Genomic DNA, 25,612 nt, shown 5'->3' with positions numbered 1-25,612 from the left:
TTGCATATATCATTGTTAGCTGAAGTTTAGTTACTATAATAGAATGTCTAGTCTGGGATTTTGCTATGCTGAGTTTCCAGACCCGTAAGGTCCTTTGTCATGATATAATAGAACACATCTAGTTGGAGATTTGCTCTGCTGCATTAAAACATTTGTCTGAATTCTCCATAAAGCATTTTATGGAAGTGCCACTGCGAGCATGCACAATTATGTCGGCATAAGCACCTTCTTTGATAGTCTTTTTGTAAATCCCTTATTTTTTCTGAGGACCTTAAATTGCAAAACACGGCAGCGGTGGTTGAACACCCCATAGCTTCCCACCGCCTCTCGCTCTCTCTCTCTCGATACAGTAAAACAGAGGCTGCGGTGAAATGGGAGCGTGTGGGAGAGAGAGAGAGAGAGAGAGAGGGAAACAGAGAGGGGATCGGAGAAGAAGAAAAGAGAAGGAAAAAAAACAAAGAAAAGAAAAGAAGAGTGAAAGGGAGGAGGGAAGGAAGAGAAAGAGAAAGAGAAAGGGAGAAGAAAGGAGAGAGAGAAGAGGAAGAGAAAGAGAGAAGACAGGGAGGCTTAGGTGAGAACAGAGTCGGGGAAGAAAGAAGGGAAAAAAAAGGGTGAAGAAATAGATAAGAAGGGAAGAAAGATGAGAGAGAAAAAAAGCAATCGAGGATGGGGTGTGAGAGAGAAGAAACAGAGGAGTAGAAGAGAAGGATGAGGAGGGAAATAAAAAAAGAAAGAACAGTGAGAGAAAAGAAAGAAAAGAGAAAACGAAAAAGAAGAAAAATAAGAGAAATTTTGGAGGTTTTGTTTTGATACCAAATGGATTCGATAAGTCTAACAAAACTATATTATTAAATTCTCTTGTAATCTCATTAATTAGATTTGTGTTATGAATTATAGATGGGTGAATCATTATGTTTTTAGATAATTAAATAATATACAAAAAAATATTAAAATATTTCTTAAAAAATTATATATATATATATATATATTAATTTTACTATAATAATAGTTGTCTATATATGATTGGACTCTACAAATGGGGATTATATATTGATATTTGTTAAAAATTAGTTTTGTTTAGTTTTGATACAAGAAGATATATGTTATTTATTCAATGTTAAATATAATTCTAAACTTATCACGATGGTATAATGTGACAGTTGTTATCGATACTACTACGAATTATGTTCAAACGTATACAATTATTTATATTTACAAACCCTTAGTTATATTTATGCTCATTTATGAAAAGTTAATGATAGTACTATAATGATTTACGATCATTGGCTATATTTTTATTTTTATTATGAAATACATTTAATTATATTTTATATTTTAAAAATATTGTTAGCTACGTTATGAATTGATATACATCAAAAGTATATATTAAATGAATAAAATATTTATTTATGATAAATTTTGATTAACATACGAGTCAAAGTGTTTACTGAACTATGGTTTGCTTATTTGATTATTTTTAAAATTTTCAGAGTCACGATTACTAATTGAATTATATAATTAATCTATTGATACACACACACACACACACATATTATGAATCTTTAAAGAGTTATTAAATGTATTAAATATCACATGGGTGAATTGATTATTGATTGAATGATAAGATAAATATTTTCTGAAAATTATTGTTATAGAAAAATCTATAGGATTGGATCTGATTTCGTCTTCTTACATAAAAATCTATAGAATTACTTTTACACACCATCATCAAACGCACAAGCAACGTAACAGATATCCTTTTATTCCTCGAGACATCTTAACATTGAACTTACTGCTACAGCAACATATATATAAACTCGGCTCCATTATTACTTCATGTCTCGAATGCTCAGGCCAGAGCTTATAACTTGGACTCTAGGAGGTGTCAGAAAAGGAATCTACGATGATCACCCGAACCGCGATCGGAATCCTGACGGTATGGTTCCCACCATCATCCACCCAAGTCAAGCTTCCGAAAGTGAAGCCTCCTTGCACCTTGTGAAGCGACGTGAAGGTCACCTTAAAGGGAAGCTTCTGCTTCGAAGCCTTGAACTCCAGAACGGACGGCTCCACAACCATGTTAACACCTGGTGGAGAACGCACTACTGCCTTGTACTTGGATTTCTTGTCGCCCACATTAGTAACGGTCCTCCCCACCGTCACAGGTGTCTCCTTCAGGTCGGGAATGGAGATGGAGGGCAGGTTCAGGTCATACATACGTTTGTTATCCACTCCGGACGTCCCGAGGCCGGGAATGTCGTCCGAGGGCAGACTCAAGGCATGGTTTGTGCACGGGAAGTAGTTGCAGTAATCATCCGGATGGATATCATAAACAAGTCCAGGATCTGCGGCTTTATTAGGATCGATGTGACCTCCGCCATAGTCGAAAGCATCGGCCAGCTTCCGAGGAATCGCCTCTGCCTCTACTGGGAAGTCGTACGCATCGGTCGTGTATGCTTCAAACAGAGGCAATCGGACATGAGCATATAACTAAAGGATGGAGTAGAAGTAGTAACATGATGCTATTTACTCACCGGTGGTAACAAGTGCTGATTTGATGGCAGCTGGAGACCATTCCGGATGCACTACTTTGAGAAGAGCTGCAACTCCAGATACGTGAGGGCAGGCCATTGAAGTCCCGGACATGAATTCATAAGAATCTGCCACTGCGGCCAAGATACTGACTCCCGGAGCTGTGATATCGGGCTGACCGAAGGACGTAAACAACAATAAGCTAGCACGTTTCTTTGTTGGTCCCAGCTGAAGATATATGCAAGAATGAGATCATGGATGCGGGGTGGGCGTACCTTGACCAGGTCTGGATAAGATACACTCGGCCCCCTGGAGGAGAAAGCTGCCACCCTGGGCGACGTGATTGGAATCCCGGCCGAGGTTAAGGCTGGGCTCACCTTCACCACCGGAGAACTGCCAGTGGTAACCCACCCGTGGTTAATTAGCTGCAACGCGTTAACGGGAATAGAAATCTAGGAAGCAAACCTTGTCGTCTTTTCACCATATATCCATATTTGCTCGTGTACATCTTTGTCTACCAGGACACATATGAAGCGTTCGCAAGGTAGGAGGTTGCTGCGTGGGAATCGTCCAAAGATCACACCGGCGGCTTTGGCTCCCTGCAGGATTCCCAAAACGTCGTCGAAGTTCCCAGCAGGCCCACTGTCAGCGCACAGCACAATCTTGCCTACTACATATCTGGAATGTATGTCCTCTGCAGAGCAACTACAATGGACGACGGAATTAACATCTGAACATAAATAAAGGGGAGAAACAGAGTTGTGATTGACAGTATCTACCTTGCAGGCACTACTAGGCCTTTGAATCCTACATCCGCCGAGTCATAGAACAGCGATTGTCCCTGCAGCAGGCTTTTCGTCAGCAAACCAATTAACAATGACTTGACCAAGTTGCCAAGCCTTAATTTGAGCATGCAACACATCTGCGCAGCATACCACCACAGTTTGTTTGTCTCCGAGGGTTATGACGGTCGGAAAAGATCGATCGATGGTGCTGGCAGCCACGGTGATGACGCATGGAACGTCGTTATTTAATGTTTGAGTGACGGGACCGTCATTGCCGCCGGAGAAGATCACCGTCATGCCACTTCTTACCGCGCCTAGTGAAGCCGGAAGGTAGCCATCCCCACCGATTGACAGTGACAAGATGTCCACTCCATCATCCACCGCGTCATCTATGGCTTGTAGTACGTCGGCTTCCCCGCATCTTCCTGATCCCCAGCACACCTTGTAGATCGCTAGCCGTGCACGAGGAGCGCCTCCTCTTGCTGTACCGGCACCGAGACCGTGGAAGCTTGCATCGCTTACCAGAGAACCTGCTGCGGTGGAAGCGGTGTGTGTTCCATGGCCATTGGCGTCACGGGGGGAGTCGTAGTCTCGCGCGACCTCAGACGGGTCGGCGTCTTTACTGTAGTATCTTGCACCGATGATCTTGCGGTTGCATCTGATGGGGTGTTCTACGCCTATTTCACACGTTCCTTTCCAGCGGGATGGGACGGGGCCATAACCATCGTCGTTGAAGCTTCTCGATTCCGGCCAGATGCCTATGTAAGAAAAACTCCCATTGACATGCTCGGTGACATATAATTAGGCGATCAGTGGTGAACAGATGCGGCTTAATTGCCTGTGTCGACAACTCCGATGATGATCCCATCGCCTTCCTTGCCCTTCTCAAGTAGTCCTGTGGGTTGCTGATGGCTATACCGTAGGCCGAGGTAGTCCCAGCTTCGCGTGGTATGGAGAGGAAAAGTGCGGCTTGGACTGACACTGATCACCTCCGCCAATTCTAACACCAAAAACGACAGTACAAATGGAATTATTACTGTAACTATGCATATCATACAGATAAGTGCTTTCCTTTTTTCTCTACCGATAGATCATATATCAATGGCCAATAAGAGAAGCTTTTGAAAGCTTGATATCGATCCTTCATGATCTCGATTTCAAGGTTACCCATAATACTAAAAGTTATTATCTAGCTCTTATGATTCATTCATGTTTTTTCCTGTTTTCGGTACGATAATGCATGCTAAGGACCTGCAATTTGGTGTGCTTGAGATGGCGTGAGCGTGGCCGCAAAGCCCGAGAAACAATGTTTGTAGCTGTAAACAATCGAATCGCGAGCCTTTTCCTTGCTGAAACAACACAAAGTGCACCGACCAACCAACTTTTAGCGCGCAAAGGAAAGCTTAGAGAATAGCAGGGGCGGCGAATTGTGACGGAGAATATATACCTTCCCAGCACGGCAGACAACATATCATGGTGGGAAGCAATCACAAGCTGTGGATCTTCGTATCGTCTTTCTCCAAGATCCACAATGTACAGCTTCGCAGTAGGGGAGGGCGGAGAGACACTCGCCTTGGTTGATGGGTTATCTCCAAGCGGGACCCTTTGGAAGTAGCTCCAAATGAGAAGCAAGATTACCAGGGACATGGAGGATAGAATAAGAAGCGAGCCCATCTTCGGCTATGGAGTGGCAGCATTCGGACAGTGGGCGCTATTTATAAGCTACCAAGAGAAAGACGAAGGTGATGGTCGACTACGTGAAAGGAACCCACAGGTCAAAGTCAAACTAGAATAATAAGCTTGTGGGCATTAGTTGTAAGGTTCCTTTGGAGCTACGTTGATTACCCGTGACATACACATTTAGGCATGATTATAATTTGTTTTACTTGTAGATTTGGAACTTGATGACTCAAATAATAAAAGTCGTTTATACTATTATTGTATGGCTTGAATATATAGAAATTGATTAAGATTTTTAAGAAATAAATAATAAAAAATATTTATCAATGACACACACTTTATAAGTTCATTTATTATAATATATTAAGATCGGTTAGTGTTGTAATAGATGTCAAATTGAGGTTCATATGTGATCATAATATCTTTCAATTAAAAGAAAAACACGAGATGGAACACAAAAAACAATTTATTTTAAAGAAATAAATAATAAAAAATATTTCTTATTGACGTAGTCTTCTCCTTTCACATTATGTGATGATGTTAGTGAATTTTTTGTTCGATACTTAATAGTTTAAAATAAAAAATTATAATTATTTCTAAAGAGGCATTTCCAATTCTTTAAGTGATTAGTCTTTTTATATTATATTTCTAGAGTCAATAATAATATATGGTCTTTTTAAAGAGGGTTTACGATTGCTTAAATGCTTAGTCTTTCTATTGTTATATCTCTAGAGTCAATAATAATGTGGTCTTATCAATTCACATATTCTTTTCAATAATGGCAGTCGCGAGGTTGTGAGGGGATGACTCATCAAAACTGTAGACACAATTCATCGTCCGTCTCTTTTGATGGTTTTGTAATATCGGATTAATCTCCAATCCATTTATATTCATCATCGATATAAATATTCTCCAGCAGCACCTATAAAGCTTATATTGAGAACATGTCCTAATTGAACTTAATAAAACTTTTAATTATAATAAGACTCTCAAAATCAAATTGTGTGGAATATAAGATTTAATTGAACTTTCAACAAATCTGAAAGGGACGTTGTTCCCTTTTCTGTATCTGATGTGTTCCAATTCAATGATGGAAATCATAATAAAGCGTTTATTGCCGTGCCATGGTTATCAAGTCCATTTGACCACGTAAGGAAGGCAGTCTTGACTAGTTTATCAAGTCAATCACGTAGTTGTAATTGAAGGTCCATTTGACCTAACGATCCAAAATGCATGGCAAAAATTCTAAATTCTCAAACAAATAAAGAATATGAAAATATATAATTTTTTGGATAAATTTTTGAAGAAAAACTCATAACTTTGGGTTTCCACACCCCAAATTAAAAAAAATTCATAGAGTATCTTTTTATATATATATAAATAATCATTTTATCATTGTCGATCATCACCCTTTTGTCACAGATAAACTTCTAAATCGGATGTTTGATGAAATGCTTATGTATGTATGTCCATGTTTTTTGGTATGTTCATGCTTTGCACAATATATAGAGGGATGACCGAATGCTTAATAGTCCCATTTTAGTTGGGTTTGGTGGCCTCTTTAGGCTTTTAAATAAAGATTGTGTCATGTGGACACTTGTAAGAGATTCTCGGTCTATAATGGACCATTTTGACCATTTGTTGTGTAACTGTTCTGAGCTTGTAAAGTCTGTTTGTAATTTGCATTGTTTATGAAGTGTTTTATGGAATGTTTGCTTATGGATCTCGAGTGAGGCGCTTTCCCTAATCCGTTTTATCTTTTGTAGGTCCTAAGGGACCGTGGGAGATTTCGGGGAGGCTGACCTTTGCGAACGGACACGCAATGGTGCCGCACGATTTAGGCAAAACTAGCTAAGTCCGTGACACTTCATCATTTCTTTACTTGCACCCCACCCCACCAACTATCCCCCTCCACCTCGTGCCTAGTCGTCTTGCTCGTCGGCCCTTGTCATGGTTGACTATGGCTTTTGCACGATGAATGAGGGGTTGCTTACTGGCCTTCGCATAGTTGTTGTGCTTACAATCATTGACAAAGGAGGAGGAAGATGAGTTTGAAGAGGGAAAAGGCGATGGGTAGATCCACAAGAAGGGAGAAGGTCAATAGGGTTCGCGGAAGCCGTCATGACCTTTGTGTTCCCTCTTACCTAGGGTCATGAATGACTATAGTGAAAATCAACGGATCCATTGGCTAAGCATGGATAGAGGCGTTACTAGGGCTGAGGCTATAGGTAAAATTATTTAAATATTATAAGGGTAAAAGAGACTTTTCATATAATTACGGATGTTCTACGAGAATTGCTCTATCGAAAAAATCATACGTGTAATTTGAAGTGTCCTCTCCATTTTATGTACAGGATTTCCTCTCTCTCTCTCTTCATTATTTCAATCCTTTTGACAAATGCAACGAGCTTTCAATCACGAACTCCTCCTCATAAAGATAATTTTCTATGGAGATAAATAAAATTATTTTAACCCACTTGAAATTTGACAAAGGTAAATAACATATAAAATAAATATTTTCACATATTATAATAAGACGGATAGAGATGGTGATAAGTTTCTTAACTTTACATATTACTTTTCTAAAAAATTAATTTAGTGAAAATATTATCATATTATATTAAACCTTATGTTGTCGGCACTAAGAGAGGGGAGAGGGTGAATTAGTGCTGTGAATAAAAACGTCAGTTTTAGAAAATCCTTTCTTACGATAAAACCAAACTCGAAAATGCTTAACTTTAAAAGCGAAGTAAGAGTATATTGAAGACAGTTTGTAGTTAATGTAAATTGCAGGAAGTAAATGCAAACCAGAGAACACGTAAATTTTATAGTGGTTCAGTTGTCGTGACCTACATCCACTCTGCTGAATCCTCTTTCGTCAAGACCACCGGCATCCACTATCGATATTCCTTTAATAGGCAAAGATCAACCTCCTTTTTACACCCCTCTTCTTCTTTTACCGGGTTTAGGAGATAACCCTTACAAGCACTCACTCCTCTCTCAAACTATTCTAACACTTAGACTAGAGGAGGATTCTCACAAGAGATTTCTATAGTGTTTTTCCCTTTTTAAATTATTTGTGCTTGTATTTTTTAACCAGGGATGAGTAGGGTATTTATAGGCTTCAAGTTGATTCAAACTTAAAGCCTAAAAACATCTCATCCTGGGTTTCCCGAGCACGGGCGGTACCATCACCTGCGCTAGGCGGTACCATAGCCAGTGTCAGTCTAACACTAACACTGCACTGGGTGGTACCACCGCCCAGACTGGTAGTACCACCACCTACAGCCTCTCAGAGGTTGTGTTTGGGTGGTACCACCGCCCAGACCGACGGTACTACCGCCTGACACAATCTCGGAGACTATGCCACGACGGTGTCACCTCTTGGGGTACTATTTGGGCCTTTTCATTGGGGCCAACACAGTTCTTACATGGGCCCGGCTGGCCCCTAATTGAGTTGGCCCAAATCCAAATCTAATTACGTACTAACTATGAAATCTAAGATATTTGCTAAGCTAAACAAGTCCCTATGTCTTGGTTTCTTCCGACGAGCTTCCGACGAACTTCTGACGATCTCTCGGTAATGTTCCAACGAACTCTCGGTTAGCTCCTCGACTTCACGATGATCTTCTTGGCGAGTTCCGATGAGCTTCTCTGGTAAGCTCTGAGACTTCTCGATTGGTTCCGACAGAACTTCCGACGAACGTCCGGACTTCCGACGAACTCTCGAACTCCCAACAAAATCATGTCCTTGACTCTAGGACTTCATTTTGCTTCATATCTTGCTATCATAGTTGATCATGCACATATAAAATACACTTCGATCTAGACAATTAATACTAAGCATTAATTATGTTGTCCGGCATGTCATTGGTCCCTCAACGTTTCGTCCGATTCTTTGGCGCATCGTCCTCTCTTGTGGCCTATTACCCAATTAGCCATTTAACTCCATAACTCAAATATTCTTGGCGCAATATCCGCTCTTCTTGGCCCGATACCCGAATCCATGGCCCGAAGCCTTCTATCGATATGTCGACCGATCCACCGACTCGACGTACAATCTTCTGACATGTTTTCCTCCGGCCCAACATGATTTTTCCTACTTTAATTGTCTCATCCTGATCGAAGCATCCTGCGTCACTAAAAACATAAATCAAATCATAAACACTTATCAATTGGTTTCATCATCAAAATCTGAGATTCAACAATCTCCCTCTTTTTGATGATGATAACCAATTGATGATGGAGTTAACCTTAACTCCCGGAGTTTAAACAAACTCTCCCTATTAATATGTCATATTGATAGAACCTTGAATTCAAGCTGAAATCAAGTCATTGCAAATATTCATCATGAATATTTACAACACATTATCATACATAATATGATCATATTTTTCCCCCTTTGTCATTAACAAAAAGGAGAAGGAGAAGTTCAATTCTCATGCATTTAGAAATTCAAGTTTAAATTGTTGCATAATAAATATAATATCTAGTTTTATCATTATGTAAGCTAGCAAGTCTTGGTGTTGTTCAAGCAAGTTCTACATCATGCAAGCTAGCAGTAATTAGAGATGTGCAAATTTAGCATGTTTTGCTTCTTAAGATGAGCAAGATAGCAATATTGCTTCTCTTGAGATAGAAAGCTAGCAAGTCTAGGTAATAATCAAGATAGCAAGTTTTATATCATGCAAGCTAGCAAATTCTTACATCATTTTAAAAAATATAAGCTAGCAATATTTCGAAAGCAAATACAAGATAGCTTTCTTGTTGAAGTGTTCAAGCTAGTGATTCTTACTTCCTTTAGCAATGTGCAAGTTGCAAGTTTTTGCATTTTCTTGACTTATGCAAGCTAGCTATCTCCCCCTTTGTTATTGTTAAAAAGAAGGGAAGAATATAATTTTGTATCTCTTTTTTCCTTTATAATAATTTTTACAAAGGTAAAGTATCAATCTTATTTGTGCATCATTATGTTTTCAAATTAAAATATGCACAATTTTAAAACTTTACATATCATCCTTGTTCTATCCATGATACTAAAAATCAACCATCATAGCATACATGAAACTCATAAACTTACAAATTTTATATCATTTCATAGCATCAAAATAATATCATGAGTATCTTATGCATAAATTCATATCATCACATGAAGAATATCAAGAAAATTTAATTGGGTGATGAGATAAATATTTAATGAATACAAGGAATTACATAAAAATCATATCATGAAAGATAAGATCATGTGAATATCAAAAGGCATGATTTCTTTTGAAAAACCTCCTCATAAATAATCAAAAGAAAATCATAGAAGGTCAAATAATTAAAGATATTCAAAAAAAATTTTAAGTCATGAATTTCGAAAAAGATATTCTCTTTAGTAAATTGTAAAAGGAAACATAGGAGAAAAAGATTTCAATTCATGCATAAGCACTCTTATGATTCATATTGAAAATTTTCTCAAAATGCAAGAGAATAAAGAGTAAGAAATCTTGATTTATGAAGGATTTCATGTAATAAATCTCAAGAAATCAAGATCGTGATTTCAATAAAACTCATTAAATTTAAACCATCAAAATCAATTTCATGATTCACAAAATTCATAACATAGATTCATGATTTGAAATCCAATAATATATTTTTCTTTTTATGTGTTACATTTTAAGTGATTGATTTCATATAAGCATGCTCAAGTTTATTTTTGTATAAAAACCATACATCATAGTTTAAAATCAAAAAAGCAAATATCATCATGGAAATCATTAAGATCAATAAACCATAAATGACCTAAAACTCATCATTACGTCAAATCATCATGCATAATTTCAAAAAATAAATTTATTAAGCATGATATCATCAAACATGATTTCATAAAGCATTTTTAATCAAAATAATTTTGTTTATCATAAACATATAATTTTTATTATCATTTTTGAAATTACTTTAAAGATAAGTGTGATCCTTAAACCCTTTTAATTTTTTTAACATTTTCATTAAACATGCAATTTTCAAGAAAAAATTATATATAATTTTATAAACAAAAAAAATAACTTCATGAAAAGCATTATGTAATTTCAAAGTAAATTAAAGGTATTTTGATTACCTCATCGTCGAAAGCCGTTAAGGTATAGTCTGCCACCTCACCTTTGTTGATTTTCTCCTCATCTTCGGAGGAGCTCGATTCATCCCAATTTGTGTTCTTCTTCTTGCGTTCAAAGCAAGTAGTTGCATTCTTTTTGTTCTTTAATTTTTGTTTCATGAACTTTTTAAATTTATTAGTAAGGAGTTCAAGTTCACCATCACTTGAGCTTATGCTCGAGTGGTCTTCTTTTGTTCGATGTGCCAAATCCTTCATGTTCTTTAGAAGGTAGTTTTCAAGTTCTTTATGTTCATTACACGTCATTTCATAGGTCATTAGAGACTCGATAAGTTCTTCGATCAAAAAAGTATTCAAATTTTTTGATTCTTGAATAGCTGTTACTTTCGAATTCTAATTTTTAGAAAGTAATCGTAAAACTTTACTAACAAGTTCAAAATTCGAAAAAGTTTAACTAAGAGCTTTTAAACTATTGACGACGTCTGTAAAACGGGTATACATGTCTTCAATAGTCTCGCTTTGTTTCATTTGAAATAGTTCAAAATCATACATCAAAAAGTTGATTTTCGAATATTTAACTTTGCTAGTGCCTTCATGTGTGATTTCGAAAGTATGTCAAATTTTAAAAGCCGTTTCACATATAGAAATTCGATTAAACTCGTTTTTGTCTAAGGTGCAAAATAAGGCATTCATAGCCTTTGCATTTAGAGAAAAAGTCTTCTTCTCCAAATCATTCCAATGGTTCATCGGAAGAGAAGACCTTTGAAAACCAAATTCGACTATATGGCATAAATCGAGATTCAATGAAAGCAATAAAACTTTCATTAGAGTTTTCTAATAAGTTTAGTCTGTCCCATTGAAAAACGGAGAACGAACGAGAGAGTGACCCTCTTGAAAGCAAAAAAAAAGCCATTTCTCTTTGGGTGTTAAACCAAATAAGAAAACGAGGCTCCGATACTAATTGTTAGGAAAGAGGTCAGTACTAAAAGAGGGGGGGGGGGGGGGGGGGGTGAATTAGTACAACGGATAAAAACATGCCAATCCGTAAAATTATATATAATTTTTTTCTTAAAAATTACATGTTTAATAAAAATATTCAAAAAAAAATAAAAAGGATAATTAGTTTTCACCAAGTATGATCATGTTATGCATGATGACGTATTGCAAATATTCAAGATGAAATTTACAATGACTTGAATTTTGCTTGAATTCAAGGTTCTATCAATATGACATATTGATAGGGGGAGTTTGTTTAAATTCCGGGAGTTAAGGTTAACTTCATCATCAATTGGTTGTCATCATCAAAAAAAGGGGAGATTGTTGAATCTCATATTTTGATGATGAAACCAATTGATAAGTGTTTATATTTTAATCTGCGTTTTGAGTAACGTAGGATGCTTCGATCAGGATGAGACAATTAAAGCAAGAAAAATCATGTTGGGTCAAAGGAAAACATGTCAGAAGATTGAACGTCGAGCTGGTGGATCGGTCAATGTATTGATAGAAGGCTTCGGGCTATGGATTCGGGCATCGGACCAAGAAAAGCATATATTGTGCCAAAGATATCGGAGTTGCGGAGTCAACTAGCCGATTGGGCAATAAGCCGCAAGAGAGGACGATGCGCCAAAGAATCGGACGAAGCGTCGAGGGACCAATAACATACCAGACAACATAATTAATACTTAATATTAATTGTCTAGATCGAAGTGTATTTTTACATGTGCTGGATTAACCACAATAGCAAGGCATAAAGCAAAATGAAGTCTCGGAGTCAAGGACGCGATTTCATTGGGAGTTCGAGCGTTCATCGGAAGTTCAGACGTTCGTCGGAAGTTCTGCCGAAAAGTTCAGAAGCTTTCTAAAGAAGCTTATCATAACTCACCAAGAAGATCATTGTGAAGTCTAGGAGCTTACCGGGAGTCCGCTGGAACATTGCCGACAGATCGTCGAAAGATCGCCGGAAGAAACTAGACTTACGAACTTGTTTAGCTTAGAATATGTCTTAGAAATCGTAGTTAGCACGTAATTGGGTTTGAATTTGGGCCAATCTAATTAGGAGCTAGCTGGGCCCATGTAAGGATTGTGTTGGGCTCAATAAGAGGCCCAAATAGTGCCCCAAGAGGTGACACTGTTGTGGCATAGTCTCCGAGATTGTGTCAAGCAGTGGTATCGCCGGTTTAGGCGGTGGTACTGCCTAGACACAACCTCCGAGAGGCTGTGTAGGCTATGGTATCACCAGTTTGGGTGGTGGTACCACCCAGTGTCAGGTGGTGGTACCGCCTGGGCGGTGGTATTGTCTAGTGCAGTGTTAGTGTTAGACTAACACTAGCAGTGATACCGCCCAACGCAAGCGGTGGTACCACCTGTGCCCGGGAAACCCGGGATGAGATATTTTTAGGCTCCAAGTTTGAATCAACTTGAAGCCTATAAATACCTCTCTCATCCCTGGTTAAAACATACAAGCACAAAGAGTTTAAAAGTGAAGAAATGCTGTTGTAATCACTTGAGAAATCTCCTCCTTTAAGTCTAAGTTTATAATTTTGTTTAGGAGGAGTGAGTGCTTGTAAGGATTGTCTTCTAAACCCGATAAAAGGAGAAGAGGCGTGTAAGAAGGAGGTTGATCTTTGCCTATTAAAGGAAGATCAATAGTGGATGCCGGTGGCCTCGACGGAAGAGGAATCGACGAAGTGGATGTAGGTCACGACGACCGAACCACTCTAAAATCTGGTTTGCATTTACTTTTTGCTATTTACCTTATTGCAAATTGAATTCCTCCTTCGTTATGTTTCCGTATAATTTCAAGTTAACATCTTTACGAAATCAATTTTATTGAAACAAAACGTTTTTGACGACGTGTTTATCTACAGCACTAATTCATCTTACTTCGCTTTTAGTAATTTTGAAAATTATATAATTTTGATGTTGAATTGGTTGAAAGCGTACGAAAGATGTATAGTGGATGTAAAACAAATTAAGAGGTTTACAGTAAAGTAAACTGCTCTAATATAGAAATGCAAATCAGAGAAAATCACGCTAATGTTATAGTGGTTCGGTCATCATGACCTACATCCACTCCATCGATTCCTCTTCCGTTGAGGCCATCGGCATCCACTATCGATCTTCTTTTAATAGGCAAAAATCAACCTCCTTCTTACACCCCTCTTCTCCTTTTACCGGGTTTAGGAGACAACCCTTACAAGTATTCACTCCTTTTTCAAACTATTCTAACACTTAGACTAGAAGAGGAGGATTCTCACAAGAGATTACAATAGCGTTTTACCCTCTTTAAATTCTTTGTGCTTGTATTTGTTAACGAGGGATGAGAGGGGTATTTATAGGCTTTAAGTTGATTCAAACTTGGAGCCTAAAGACATCTCATCCCGGGTTTCCCGAGCATGGGCGGTACCACCACCAGTGTCAATCTGACACTGACACTACACTAGGTGGTACCACCACCTGCAGCCTCTCGGAGGTTGTGTCTGGGTGGTATTACCATCTAGATCGATGGTACCACTGCCTGATATAGTCTCGGAGACTGTGCCACAATGGTGACACGTCTTGGGGCACTGTTTGGGCCTTTTCATTGGGCCCAACACAATTCTTACATGGGCCTAGTTGGCCCCTAAGTGGATTGGCCCAAATCCAAATCTAATTACGTGCTAACTACGAAATATAAGACATTTGCTAAGCTAAACAACTCCCTATATCTTGGTTTCTTCCGGTAATCTTTCGGCTAACTTCTGATAATCTCTCGATAATGTTCTAGTGGACTCCCGATAAGCTCCTAGACTTCACGATGATCTTCTTGGTGTGTTCCGACGAGCTTCTCAGGCATGCTCCGAGACTTCTCGGCTAGTTCTGACAAAACTTTCTGCTAGTCATAAGTGCCCAGCAAGCCAATCACGTGAGTGATGGCACGTGTGACTTGATACAGAATCTTTTTGCTTATTATATTTTGGCATATATCACTTTATAACTATTGCATAAATGCATATATATTGTGATGTCCTTGGATTTGTGCAATGGGAATCGGATCGTGATGAGATCACGATAATGAGATCGATTCACCTTTAAACACATATCCTAAATAATCCCGGTCATAGGTTACTCGAGAGGGACATCGTGATAACCGGATAGACTGGTGTGCTGTATACCCGTCCATATGATGGATGCAGCTGGTCTCATAGCTGCTCGTGTAGGGACACTAGGGATACAGTACAGGTGCTCATTGGAGAATGAGTTCACTGATTGATCCGCTTACGGAATGCTGGATGGTTGATGATGCCTTATTGTCAGACAACGATTCCGTAGTCCTAGTGGTGTATCTGGTTCTTAGACTTGAGACACCAAGGATGTCCTGTATGAGTGCTCCACTCTTTGATACCAGACTTATAGGTTTGGCTGTTCCCAGATCTAGTACAGCTGGTCATTGGGAGTGGTAGTCGACCTTACGAGGGCTATTGAGTGTCGATAGAGGATCATCCACTCTCGGTATCATGAGAGGAATATCCCATGTGTTCTTGCTCAGACAAATCCCTGGCCAGGGTCATTCGGGTTGAGAGAGAAAGAGTTCTCCGGGAGAATCCGATTAGAGCGAGACTCGAGTAGAAACCGTATGGGTCTGACAGCACCATGCTCGATATACGGTCTCTGGGATATTAGATGGATGAGGGACTATAGGTACATGGTAACTGAGGACAGACAGGTCCAATGGATTGGATTCCCCTGTATCGTCTGGGGACTACGGCGTAGTGGCCTAGTACTTCCGTAGTCGATGAGTCGAGTGAATTATTACAGAGATAATAATTCACTTAGTTAGAAGGAGTTCTGACAGGTATGACTCACGGCCAGCTCGATATTGGGCCTAGAGGGTCACACACATATGGTAGGCATTGCGATGAGTAGAGGTTCGGATATGAGATATCCGACGGAGCCCTTGTCTTATTGGATGCAGATCCAATACCCACTAGGGAAAGGACCCATTAGGGTTTTGACATGGGATCTCTATAAATAGGAGGGATTCACAGCCTCATAGGCTAGAGTCTTTGCTTGCCCTTCCTATTCTCCTCTCCCTCTCCACCTCAGAGTAGGCCTAGAGTTTTGAGGAGCGTCGTCGCAACCCTGCTGTGTGGATCACCGCTAGAGAGGAGGACGCTTGACCTCCTTCACCCTCTCCTAAGGATCTGCAAGGAAACAGGGATATACGATCTCCCTAGGTAACACAATCTCTATACGCAGTTTTTGTATTTTTTGCGGATTTTGCGCACCAATCTTCGCACGACGATGAACATCTTTTTGGGAATCGGGGATTTTTGTTTTCTTGTTCTTCCGCTGCGCATATGATGTCGCCCCCCCATGATTTCCCAACACTTTCGACGAACGTTCGGACTTCCGACGAACTCTCGAACTCCCAATGAAATCGCGTCCTTGACTCTAGGACTTTATTTTGCTTCATGTCTTGCTATCGTAGTTAATCCTGCATATGCAAAACATGCTTCAATCTAAACAATGAATACTAAGCATTAATCATGTTGTCCGGCATATCGTTAGTCCCTCAATGCTTCGTCCGATTCTTCGGTGCATCGTCCTTGCTTGTGACCTATTGCCCAATCGGCCGGTTGACTCTGCAACTCCGATATCCTTGGCGTAATATCCGCTCTTCTTTGCTCGATGCCCGAATCCATGGCCTGAAGCCTTCTATCGATATGTCGACCAATCTACCGGCTCGACGTCTAATTTTCTGACATAATTTCCTCTGGCCCAACATAATTTTTCCTGTTTTAATTGCCTCATCCTAATTGAAGCATCCCGCGTCACTAAAAACACAGATAAAATCATAAAAACTTATCAATTGGTTTCATCATCAAAATCCGAGATTCAACGGTTTCACTTGAGAGTATATTTACAAATGAACTCTCTCTCCTTATTTTTTATCAACTCTTACTTTTTTTTTATATATATAACTAAACGAATTTTTAGCAATAGCGAGATAAGATCAAAATCAAATAATTTTTCTTTGGGATTGAGTAATCTTAATTTTTTAATTTATAGAAAAATAATAATATGATCGATGCATCAATATCATATGGTCAACATTTTATCATCAGCTCAATTTCACATAATCAATATCTAGGTCATTGGTAATTGACACTTGGATAATATGCGATCCATATTTCAATGTCGTGTCTTCAATATTTTTCATTATACATAACTAACATGGTATGATATCCCAGAGGTTACAAATCAAGGCATCCTTATCGCACGAATTCAATTTCTCATGATTTCATGAGAGCTGTGTGAAATTATTTTGATAACAATATACATCTAGGAGCATAATAATCCTGGTATCACACTTTAAAAGCTCTCATCCCGTTTGGTGCATTCCTGGACATAGAAGAGCTCTCATTCAATTCAATTGGTGCTTTTAACCTTCCAATTTTAACACTTTATTAATACTTCAATTGTGAAACTAATATAACGACAGAGAGATTTCATCAACCATGTCTCCGATATAATTTTATAGGATTCGCTACCTTTAGGATTTAGTTATCCCGAACACTAATAAGAAATAGACACAAAATAAATTCATGATTAACTTTAAATCTATATCATAATTAAATTTGGGCATAATGCTAATCAAAATCGATATGTTTGCAATTATTATAATCAATGTACTTATTTCAGAAGCATCATGAGTATCACAGCTTATCCTATAAGATGGAGGGCACCATCCTATAAGTGTGAAGCCCATCTTGACTAGTTTTATAAGTCAATTACATTGTTGAGAGATCCAAAATTTGACCCTAACAATCTAAAATGCAACTCCTTCATTACATGCAAAATAGATATAATCACATGCTTAATGTTAATGATATATGTATATATATATTAAAGGTGCTTGTTCATGAATTTAAAATAAAAATATCAAATTCTGAAAAACAAAAACAACCTTATGTGAGTATATAATTTTCTGTTAGTATGTGGACGCCTATTTAAATTAAGGCTGTAGGCAAATTTTTGGGAATTAAATTAGTAAGCTTAGCTTGATGTCCTAACGTTGGATTGAAAGCTTGTATTTTTCTTTTTCTAATATGTAATAAACAATGATTTCGCTGATTATAGCTTAGCTCACAATTTTTTTTCTCATTAAATATTTATAGTTTTAATATTTTTATTATATCTTAATTTCACGAAGCTCTTATTTTAATTATTCCCTTGTAAAATAGTTCCAAGCTATTTTATCATATCTTGGCAATTGAATTATTTCGACAATATAGTTTATGAAAACATTGTGTCCTTCAAACGTATATTATTTCCTGACAATATCATATGTCGACGTTCGTGCGTATGGACAAAAGTAGCTCACAGACGCCTATAAATGAACAAATTGACTGAACCAAAAGTTGACATCGATATTTGAGTAGCATTTTACACACCTTAGTTTTTATTCCCCATACGACTTCAACATTTAACTTATTGCCATAGTAGTCAACATAGAGCAGATGCCTTAGGAAGTATCAGAGAAGGAATCATGGATGATCACTCGAACTGCGATAGGAATTCTTACTGCGTGCTTCCCATCATCAAACCATGTCAAGCTTCCGAAATTGAAGTCCCCTTGCACCATCTGAAGCGGCGTAAACATCACCGCGAAGGTGTGTGTTGTCGTGGAAGCATTGAACTGAAGAAGAGAAGGCTCGACGACCATGGCGACACCCAGAGGGGACTCCACCATTGCCCTGTAAATGGAATCCGTGTCCCCCACATTGATCACGGTTCTCCACACCGTCAGTGGTGTCTTCTTTAGGTCAGGAATGGAGATGGAGGGCAGGTTCAGTTGATACAGTCGACTGTCCACCAAGTCACAAGTGGTCGACGGACCGTAAGTGCAGTTGAAGAATTTGAAGTAGTCTTCGGGATCGACGTCATAAATAAGCCCGGGATCAGCGGCTTTGTTAGGAACGATATGACCGCCGCCAAAGTCGAAAGGATCGGCGAGCTTTCGAGGAACTCCCTCTGCTTCTATGGGGAAGCCGTATGCATTGGTCGTATGAGCTTAAAACAGAGGTTGTCATGTACTTTATTATCAGGAAAGCAGACAGAGAAGAACTCGTGAACGATGCAGAAGCAGGATGGTCAATCTACTCACCAGTTGTCACGAGTGCTGATTTGATGGCAGCAGGAGACCACTGGGGATGTGCTGCTTTAAGAAGAGCTGCTACGCCGGAGACATGGGGACAAGACATCGATGTTCCAGACTCAAACTTATAGGAATCTTTCACTGCGGCCAGGATAAGGAATCCAGGAGCTGTGATATCGGGCTGTCCAAAGGCAGTGATGGTGATCACACCAGTTCATCGAAAAGAACCAAACAATTTGAGCTTCTAGTAGATAATAGAAATTGTACCTACCTTGACTAGATCTGGGAACAATATACTCGGCCCTCTCGACGAGAAAGCTGCGACCTTGGGCGACATAACTCCACTCCCGACCATATCCTGCGTTAGGCTCACCTTCACCAGCGGGGATCTGCCAATTTCCTTTCGTGGTTATTATTCCCGAAAAGAAAATTCTGATCTGTTTAGGAAAAATGAACTCGAGTTGAGCAGACCTTGTATTCGTTACATAATCTTTTATTTGTTTGCCGATCTCGTAATCTACAAAGACGCATACGGTGCCGTTGCAAATAACGTCGATGAAGCTTAGGATGTTGGCGGAGTACTGTGCAAAGATAATGCCCTTCCCTCCTGCTTCCTGAACATTACTGGCAGCCAGTGGAAAGTGTCGCCTGGGTGGAGAGCTTGAGGCGATGGCAAGCTGGTAACAGAGCACAATCTTTCCGACTACATCACTCGAATTCAGATCCTCGCGCGAGCAACTGCAACAATAGATCAAATGCACATTACTAGGTACTCTTTTCTTTAAGAACATTAATCGAATTACAGTTACCTCCCACCATCTGCTAGCTCTTTGAATCCTCCATCGGTGGATTCATAGAGGATGGATTGTCCCTGCCGCAGCGACCATGAACAATTAATTCAATATAAGTAGACGCAAAATTTCAAATGTATTAGCGTGTCTGTGAAAACTACACGTTCGCACCACCACGGTTCGGTTGTCTCCGAGGGTTAGGAGGGTAGGAAACGACCGATCCATGGTGCTGGCTGCTACCGTGATCACCCACGGCAGGTCATTATAAATGGTCTGGGGAACGGGACCAGAGTTGCCTCCAGCGAAGATCACAGTTATCCCCTTTGCAACCGCATGTATGGAAGCAAAGATTGAGTAATGTATGGCCCCAAGTGAGAGTGATAAGATGTCCACACCATCATGGATAGCATCGTCTATCGCTTTTAGAAGGGCGGCTTCCGGGCACCTTATGTTGTTTCCCCAGCACGCCTTGTATATTGCGAGCCGGGCACGAGGAGCGCCTCCTCTTGCTACGCCGGCACCGAGGCCATGGAAGCTCGCGTTACCCACGAATGAACCAGCCGCGGTGGAAGCCGTGTGGGTTCCGTGGCCCTGAAAATCTCGGGGAGAACGGTAGTCTACGCTGATGTCGGAATCGTCGACGCCTCCGGCGTACCATCTTGCACCGATGATCTTGCGGTTGCAGTGTTTGACTGTGAAGTTTTGACCTACTTCACACGTTCCTTTCCAACGGGATGGGACGGGGCCGTAACCATGGTCGTCGAAGCTTCTCGATTCCGGCCAAATGCCTATACAAACAAAGTTCACATGACACGGTCAAATCAACAAGCTCCATGCCAGTAACGAAATAAATATATAACGCTTGCCTGAGTCGACAACACCGATGATGATGCCATCGCCGAAGTTGCCTCTTCGAAGTAGTCCTGTGGATTGGGGTTGTTTATAACCAAGACCAAGGTAGTCCCAGCTTCGTGTAGTATGCAGCGGAACGCTGCGGCTTGGATTGACGCTGATCACCTCCGGCAATTCTACAAATAAAAGAAAAAGGGCAATATGATGAAGGCGCTTACTCATCTTCATTGAGAATTATGTATATGTATAAATACGATTTCTTTTCTCATAACTTTTCACGAACATCAATTCTCCTTTTCATTATCCATTTACATGTTTAAACCAACAAAGGAGACATGATTTATTCACTATAAACATGCTGTTTCTCATCTCAAGACGCCAACCAGCGATGGATTGTTCTCATCAGTTGTGCGGTTAATCATATTAGAACTTGAAGAAGGAAGGAAGAACCTGCAATTTGATCTGCTTGAGATTCTGTAAGCATGGCTGCAAAACCCGAGAAGCCATGCTTATAGCTGTAGACAATTGAACTCACAGCTTCCTCCTTGCTGAATCACCAATTAGAATAACCTGTAATCGAGCATATATGACAGAAAGATGAAAGGAACACAATCTATATATGGTGCAAAAATGCACACCTCCCCAGTACGGAAGACATCATATCATGGTGCGACGCAGTCACAAGGTCTGGATCTTCCTGTTGCCTCTCTCCCATGTACACTATGTACAGCAACTGCACAGAAGAGACCATTGAGATGTTAGTCCGTGGACATCAAATGTTAAGATGGAAGAGAGACGCTCATGGACCTTGGTCGATGATGGTGTACGTCCAAGTGCTACCATTTGGATGAAGCTTGAAAGGAAGAGAAGTTGAAGCATAGAGGATAGAAGATGCTGGGAACCCATCCTGCATGTGGCTGTGGAGGAGCAGCATTGCTCCAATGGCGCTACTTACAAGCCTATGAAGCCACATGACCGACGGTGGTGATGGTCAATGATAGCTTGTTTGTGGCGAGTTAAAGCCAAGGAAACTTCGTTGATGTGAAAGACTAATAAAAATAAAAGGATATTATTTTATTGTATGATAAGGGGAATATATCTTTGTTAACGTGATATTTTCATCCATGTCAACATCCAATTTTCATCCACGTCGATCATTCACTCACCCATAAAGTAATTTACTTTACGTAAAACGTTGTGATATGAAAGATTCATACGGTCCAATTAAAGTAAAATACTATTGCGTGAAGTTTTTGGTAATAGATTTACTTTAATCAAATCAATCTCTTAATTATTTATTCTAGATTGAGAGATTATAGTGATTCTAAAAGAATAGAAAGATATAAAAATATGAGTCTCATTCTCATCGATATCATTATAAATTTTGGATTGGATGCCATTCGTATACAGATTAGATAAAGATATTTTAAATAGTATCAAAAGGTATATACATCTAAACTTTGATATATGATTATTTGATTTCAGTTCTTGACTTTAAAATTTTTTTGCATGATAGAAACATGATTATACTTTTTATACTAATATAATTTACCAGCATAGCTCCTTTGCATTGAGACCCACCCTAAAGTGACCCTTTCCTTGATTATTTCTTTTCTTAGTCACCATTGAAAGGGATTTGGCGAGGAAGAGAAGCAGAAAGATAGAGGATAGTATATATTGAGAACTCGTCTTGATTTGGATATGGAGAAGTTGCATTAACGAGTCATCCAAAATGGACTAGTTCAAGTGTTCTTCTGACAAGTAAACATGAAACGAGTAATATCAATCTGCAATTTGATAATTCGATATAGCAAAAAGTATATGATGATAGTAACCCATTTTTGACTTTTCGAATGAGCATTAGCTTTCAGAAGGTAGGAGTGACGAAACAGATACTGCGAATAGTTGCTAAATAATTACCAAGTGAGACTACATCTCATGTATTAATAGGCATGCTAAGTCAATGGTGACCAGTTGGTGTCTGACGAGTTTGAGGCTTCGACCATTCGCACCACGCGTTCACAAAAAAGTTAGTCGTGCGAGGACCACATATGATGGGGAGAGGTTTTTAGAGAGACATTTTGGTTTAGTTCTCGGTGATTACAATGGACGTCACCTCACAACGTAGGTGAAAGGACTCTCCCTCCATCTCAGTAACCTTGAGCACAGGAAAAGTTCATGGATTGGAAGAGATGGGCCAGATTGTTCTTCGATCCAACTGACGTGACGAGTAGATGATGGTTTTGGATTGGATAGAGCTTTCATCTCATGTTTCATGTCGCCTATTCACCACATGATTGACTAAGTCAAGCCTTTACGTCAAGATGCTATACGTATTCCACTACGATGATGGGAACCGTGATGCATTATTGCACCATGGTAGACGCACGGACCTTTGCAAGTCTCATCGAGCACAACAACAAAACTCTTTCTTCGCTTTTCAGTGTGATAGGGGGGAATTTCCACATAGAGCTCCAATTTTTTAAAATGATAAAAGCAACTCTCTAACAATTTTTATTTTTTTTCTTAATAATTATTATCTTTTCTTTGCATCATTTTAATAAACTAGCTGATATAATTAAATCGGTTCAACCAATCAAAAGTTCAGAACACTAAAGGTGAAACTAGACTTATTCACACCAATCAAAGAAATTTAATTTGTTAAATGATGTAACAAACGAAGCATACTAATAAAATGATAGAATGACACACTACATAATACACGATAAATACTCTCACTTTAATGCTTCGAGTTTAAACACTATCTCATAAATTACCGAGTCATCCTGTCGGACAAACTAAGATATATAACCACAATAATGCTTTTGTATATCTCACTTTACTTGATAATTGAATATATTCAAATCAAATATATTTACTATATTTAAATATATAAAAAAATATAGTTGAATATATTAATTATTATATTTATATTCATGCGTTATAAAAATAATAGTTCAACCTTTGGGTGATCCTGAAAGTTCTTATAAACTATGAATATCAATATAATAATTAGAAAATATACCATCATATCATTAATAAGCAGCCACAAATCATGGAGAGTTTATTTATGAACTTTATTTAATTGATGTTTATGTAATCATAATCTTTCGCGGCTTTGCTGACTAACAAACCACTTAATATATAAATATTAAATTACTCATGATTTTAGCTCATAATATATGAAATAAAACTATAATGTTATAATCTAATTCATTACCATAATATGACTTATAGTCTTTCATTTCATTAAAAAAAAGAGTGAATTGAGTTTTATGATCGGTATAACTTAAACAAAGTTAAATTCAATTGTTAAGACAAATTATAATTGAAATTACCATAAAATATTATAATCATAATTTTAATTGATAATAAAAATAAAATTAAATAATAAAAAATCATAAGTCTAAAATCATAGCTCTGATGCCACATATAAACAATTTTATTCATGTACAAAATGAAACATCATAGTGGACTAGAATTAGTTAATTTCATGAAAAAAAATTCTTTAATTGAAATATCTTGATCTCTCAGAAAATGTCTAAAATTTTATCTTTTGAGAAAATCTAAATATCCTGAAAGATAATTCAGACGAGTAGAATTTTGGTTTCTCCCCCCAAAATCATGTACTTTGGCATTCGTGATTAATGCAAATATATATGGACGGCAGGACCAGAGTCAAATGTCTTGATGTATTCCATCAAGACATGAATTAAGAATTAATATGAGCAACATTCTTTATCATCAGTGGATATGACAACTTAAATTAGGTTTTCTTTCTCATTAATTATTTATTAAATTATCATTAAATTTCAAAAAATAAATTAGGGAGTTTAACTTGATGTCATAACGTTGGATATCCAAAGCTTGGATTTTTTTGTATGTCATAAAGATGGTATTGCTAATCATAGCTTTGTTTATGTTTTTTCCATTAAATATTTACATGTTTATAATACTTTTATCATATCTTAATTTCATCATGTTCTCATTTAAATTATTCACTTCTAAAATAGTTTGATAAGTGAGAGTTGAATTATTTTGTGAAGACCGATTTTCAAATTGTAAGTTATTATGAAAAAAATGAGTCCATCAAATCTATATTATAATCTATGGTGTCAGAATTAAACTTATTAAAATATTTTAAAGAGGTTAGAAAAAAAGATTCATTATAGAGAGGTTCATTGCATCAAGAAGAAAAATAAATTAAATGCCTATATAAGGATTAGCCAAATTAACAATTGATTCTTAAAAGGATTTCTTGAAGGAGATGATTCGTTTTGAGTAAAATTAATGTAATGTATCTTTGGAGAATATATAAGCCTCGGGCCATGAAACGTATAGAGTTTTGAAATTATAAAGAATTTTGAGTGAAAGATAAAATATGTTGCCTTATATTACTATTTCTTTGTGTGATAACCCTATCCCTTCTTCTTATCGAGTTTAATATTTGGTATTAGAACTTAAGTTAAGCTATAGCCTCTTCCCTAAGCACCATCCAACTCTAAATTTCTAGATTGACAAAAAAAAATTATGATATATGGTGTATCTAAATGAAAGTTCTTCTAGATTCCCAAGATGTATGAGAGTTTGTAAAAGATGGATTTGTTGAACTAAGTCTAACAGAAGAAGAAGGAGCAATGAATATAGAAGCAAGAAAACAACTTAAAGATAGAAGAAAGAAAGAGAAAAAAATTTTGCTCACGATCTACCAAAGGCTTGATGATATAATATTTGAGAT

General features: G+C 38.1%; 2 protein-coding genes across 2 annotated transcripts; both read right to left on the bottom strand.

The window, feature by feature from the left end:
* Positions 1–1,746: 1,746 nt before the first annotated feature.
* LOC103977918 (subtilisin-like protease SBT3.5) lies at positions 1,747–4,990 on the bottom strand. Its single transcript, XM_065098927.1, has 9 exons — positions 4,765–4,990; positions 4,569–4,666; positions 4,156–4,317; positions 3,468–4,075; positions 3,312–3,373; positions 2,998–3,237; positions 2,808–2,925; positions 2,535–2,706; positions 1,747–2,456 (listed from the first exon to the last, which is right to left on the bottom strand). The coding sequence occupies exons 1-9, from the start codon at positions 4,962–4,964 to the stop codon at positions 1,876–1,878; spliced, it is 2,241 nt and encodes a 746-aa protein (XP_064954999.1). The 5' UTR covers positions 4,965–4,990; the 3' UTR covers positions 1,747–1,875.
* Positions 4,991–18,483: 13,493 nt separating this feature from the next.
* On the bottom strand, positions 18,484–21,815 carry LOC135607253 (subtilisin-like protease SBT3.5). The gene is made up of 10 exons (XM_065098926.1): positions 21,682–21,815; positions 21,513–21,607; positions 21,325–21,422; positions 20,889–21,050; positions 20,194–20,810; positions 20,041–20,102; positions 19,703–19,969; positions 19,503–19,620; positions 19,241–19,412; positions 18,484–19,146 (listed from the first exon to the last, which is right to left on the bottom strand). The coding sequence occupies exons 1-10, from the start codon at positions 21,778–21,780 to the stop codon at positions 18,599–18,601; spliced, it is 2,238 nt and encodes a 745-aa protein (XP_064954998.1). The 5' UTR covers positions 21,781–21,815; the 3' UTR covers positions 18,484–18,598.
* Positions 21,816–25,612: the final 3,797 nt, after the last annotated feature.

The sequence above is a fragment of the Musa acuminata genome, chromosome BXJ2-3, assembly GCF_036884655.1.
Source record: "Musa acuminata AAA Group cultivar baxijiao chromosome BXJ2-3, Cavendish_Baxijiao_AAA, whole genome shotgun sequence".
NCBI lineage: Eukaryota > Viridiplantae > Streptophyta > Magnoliopsida > Zingiberales > Musaceae > Musa > Musa acuminata.
The sequence above is the reverse complement of the archived record's forward strand: the minus strand, read 5'-3'. Positions and strand labels throughout refer to the sequence as shown.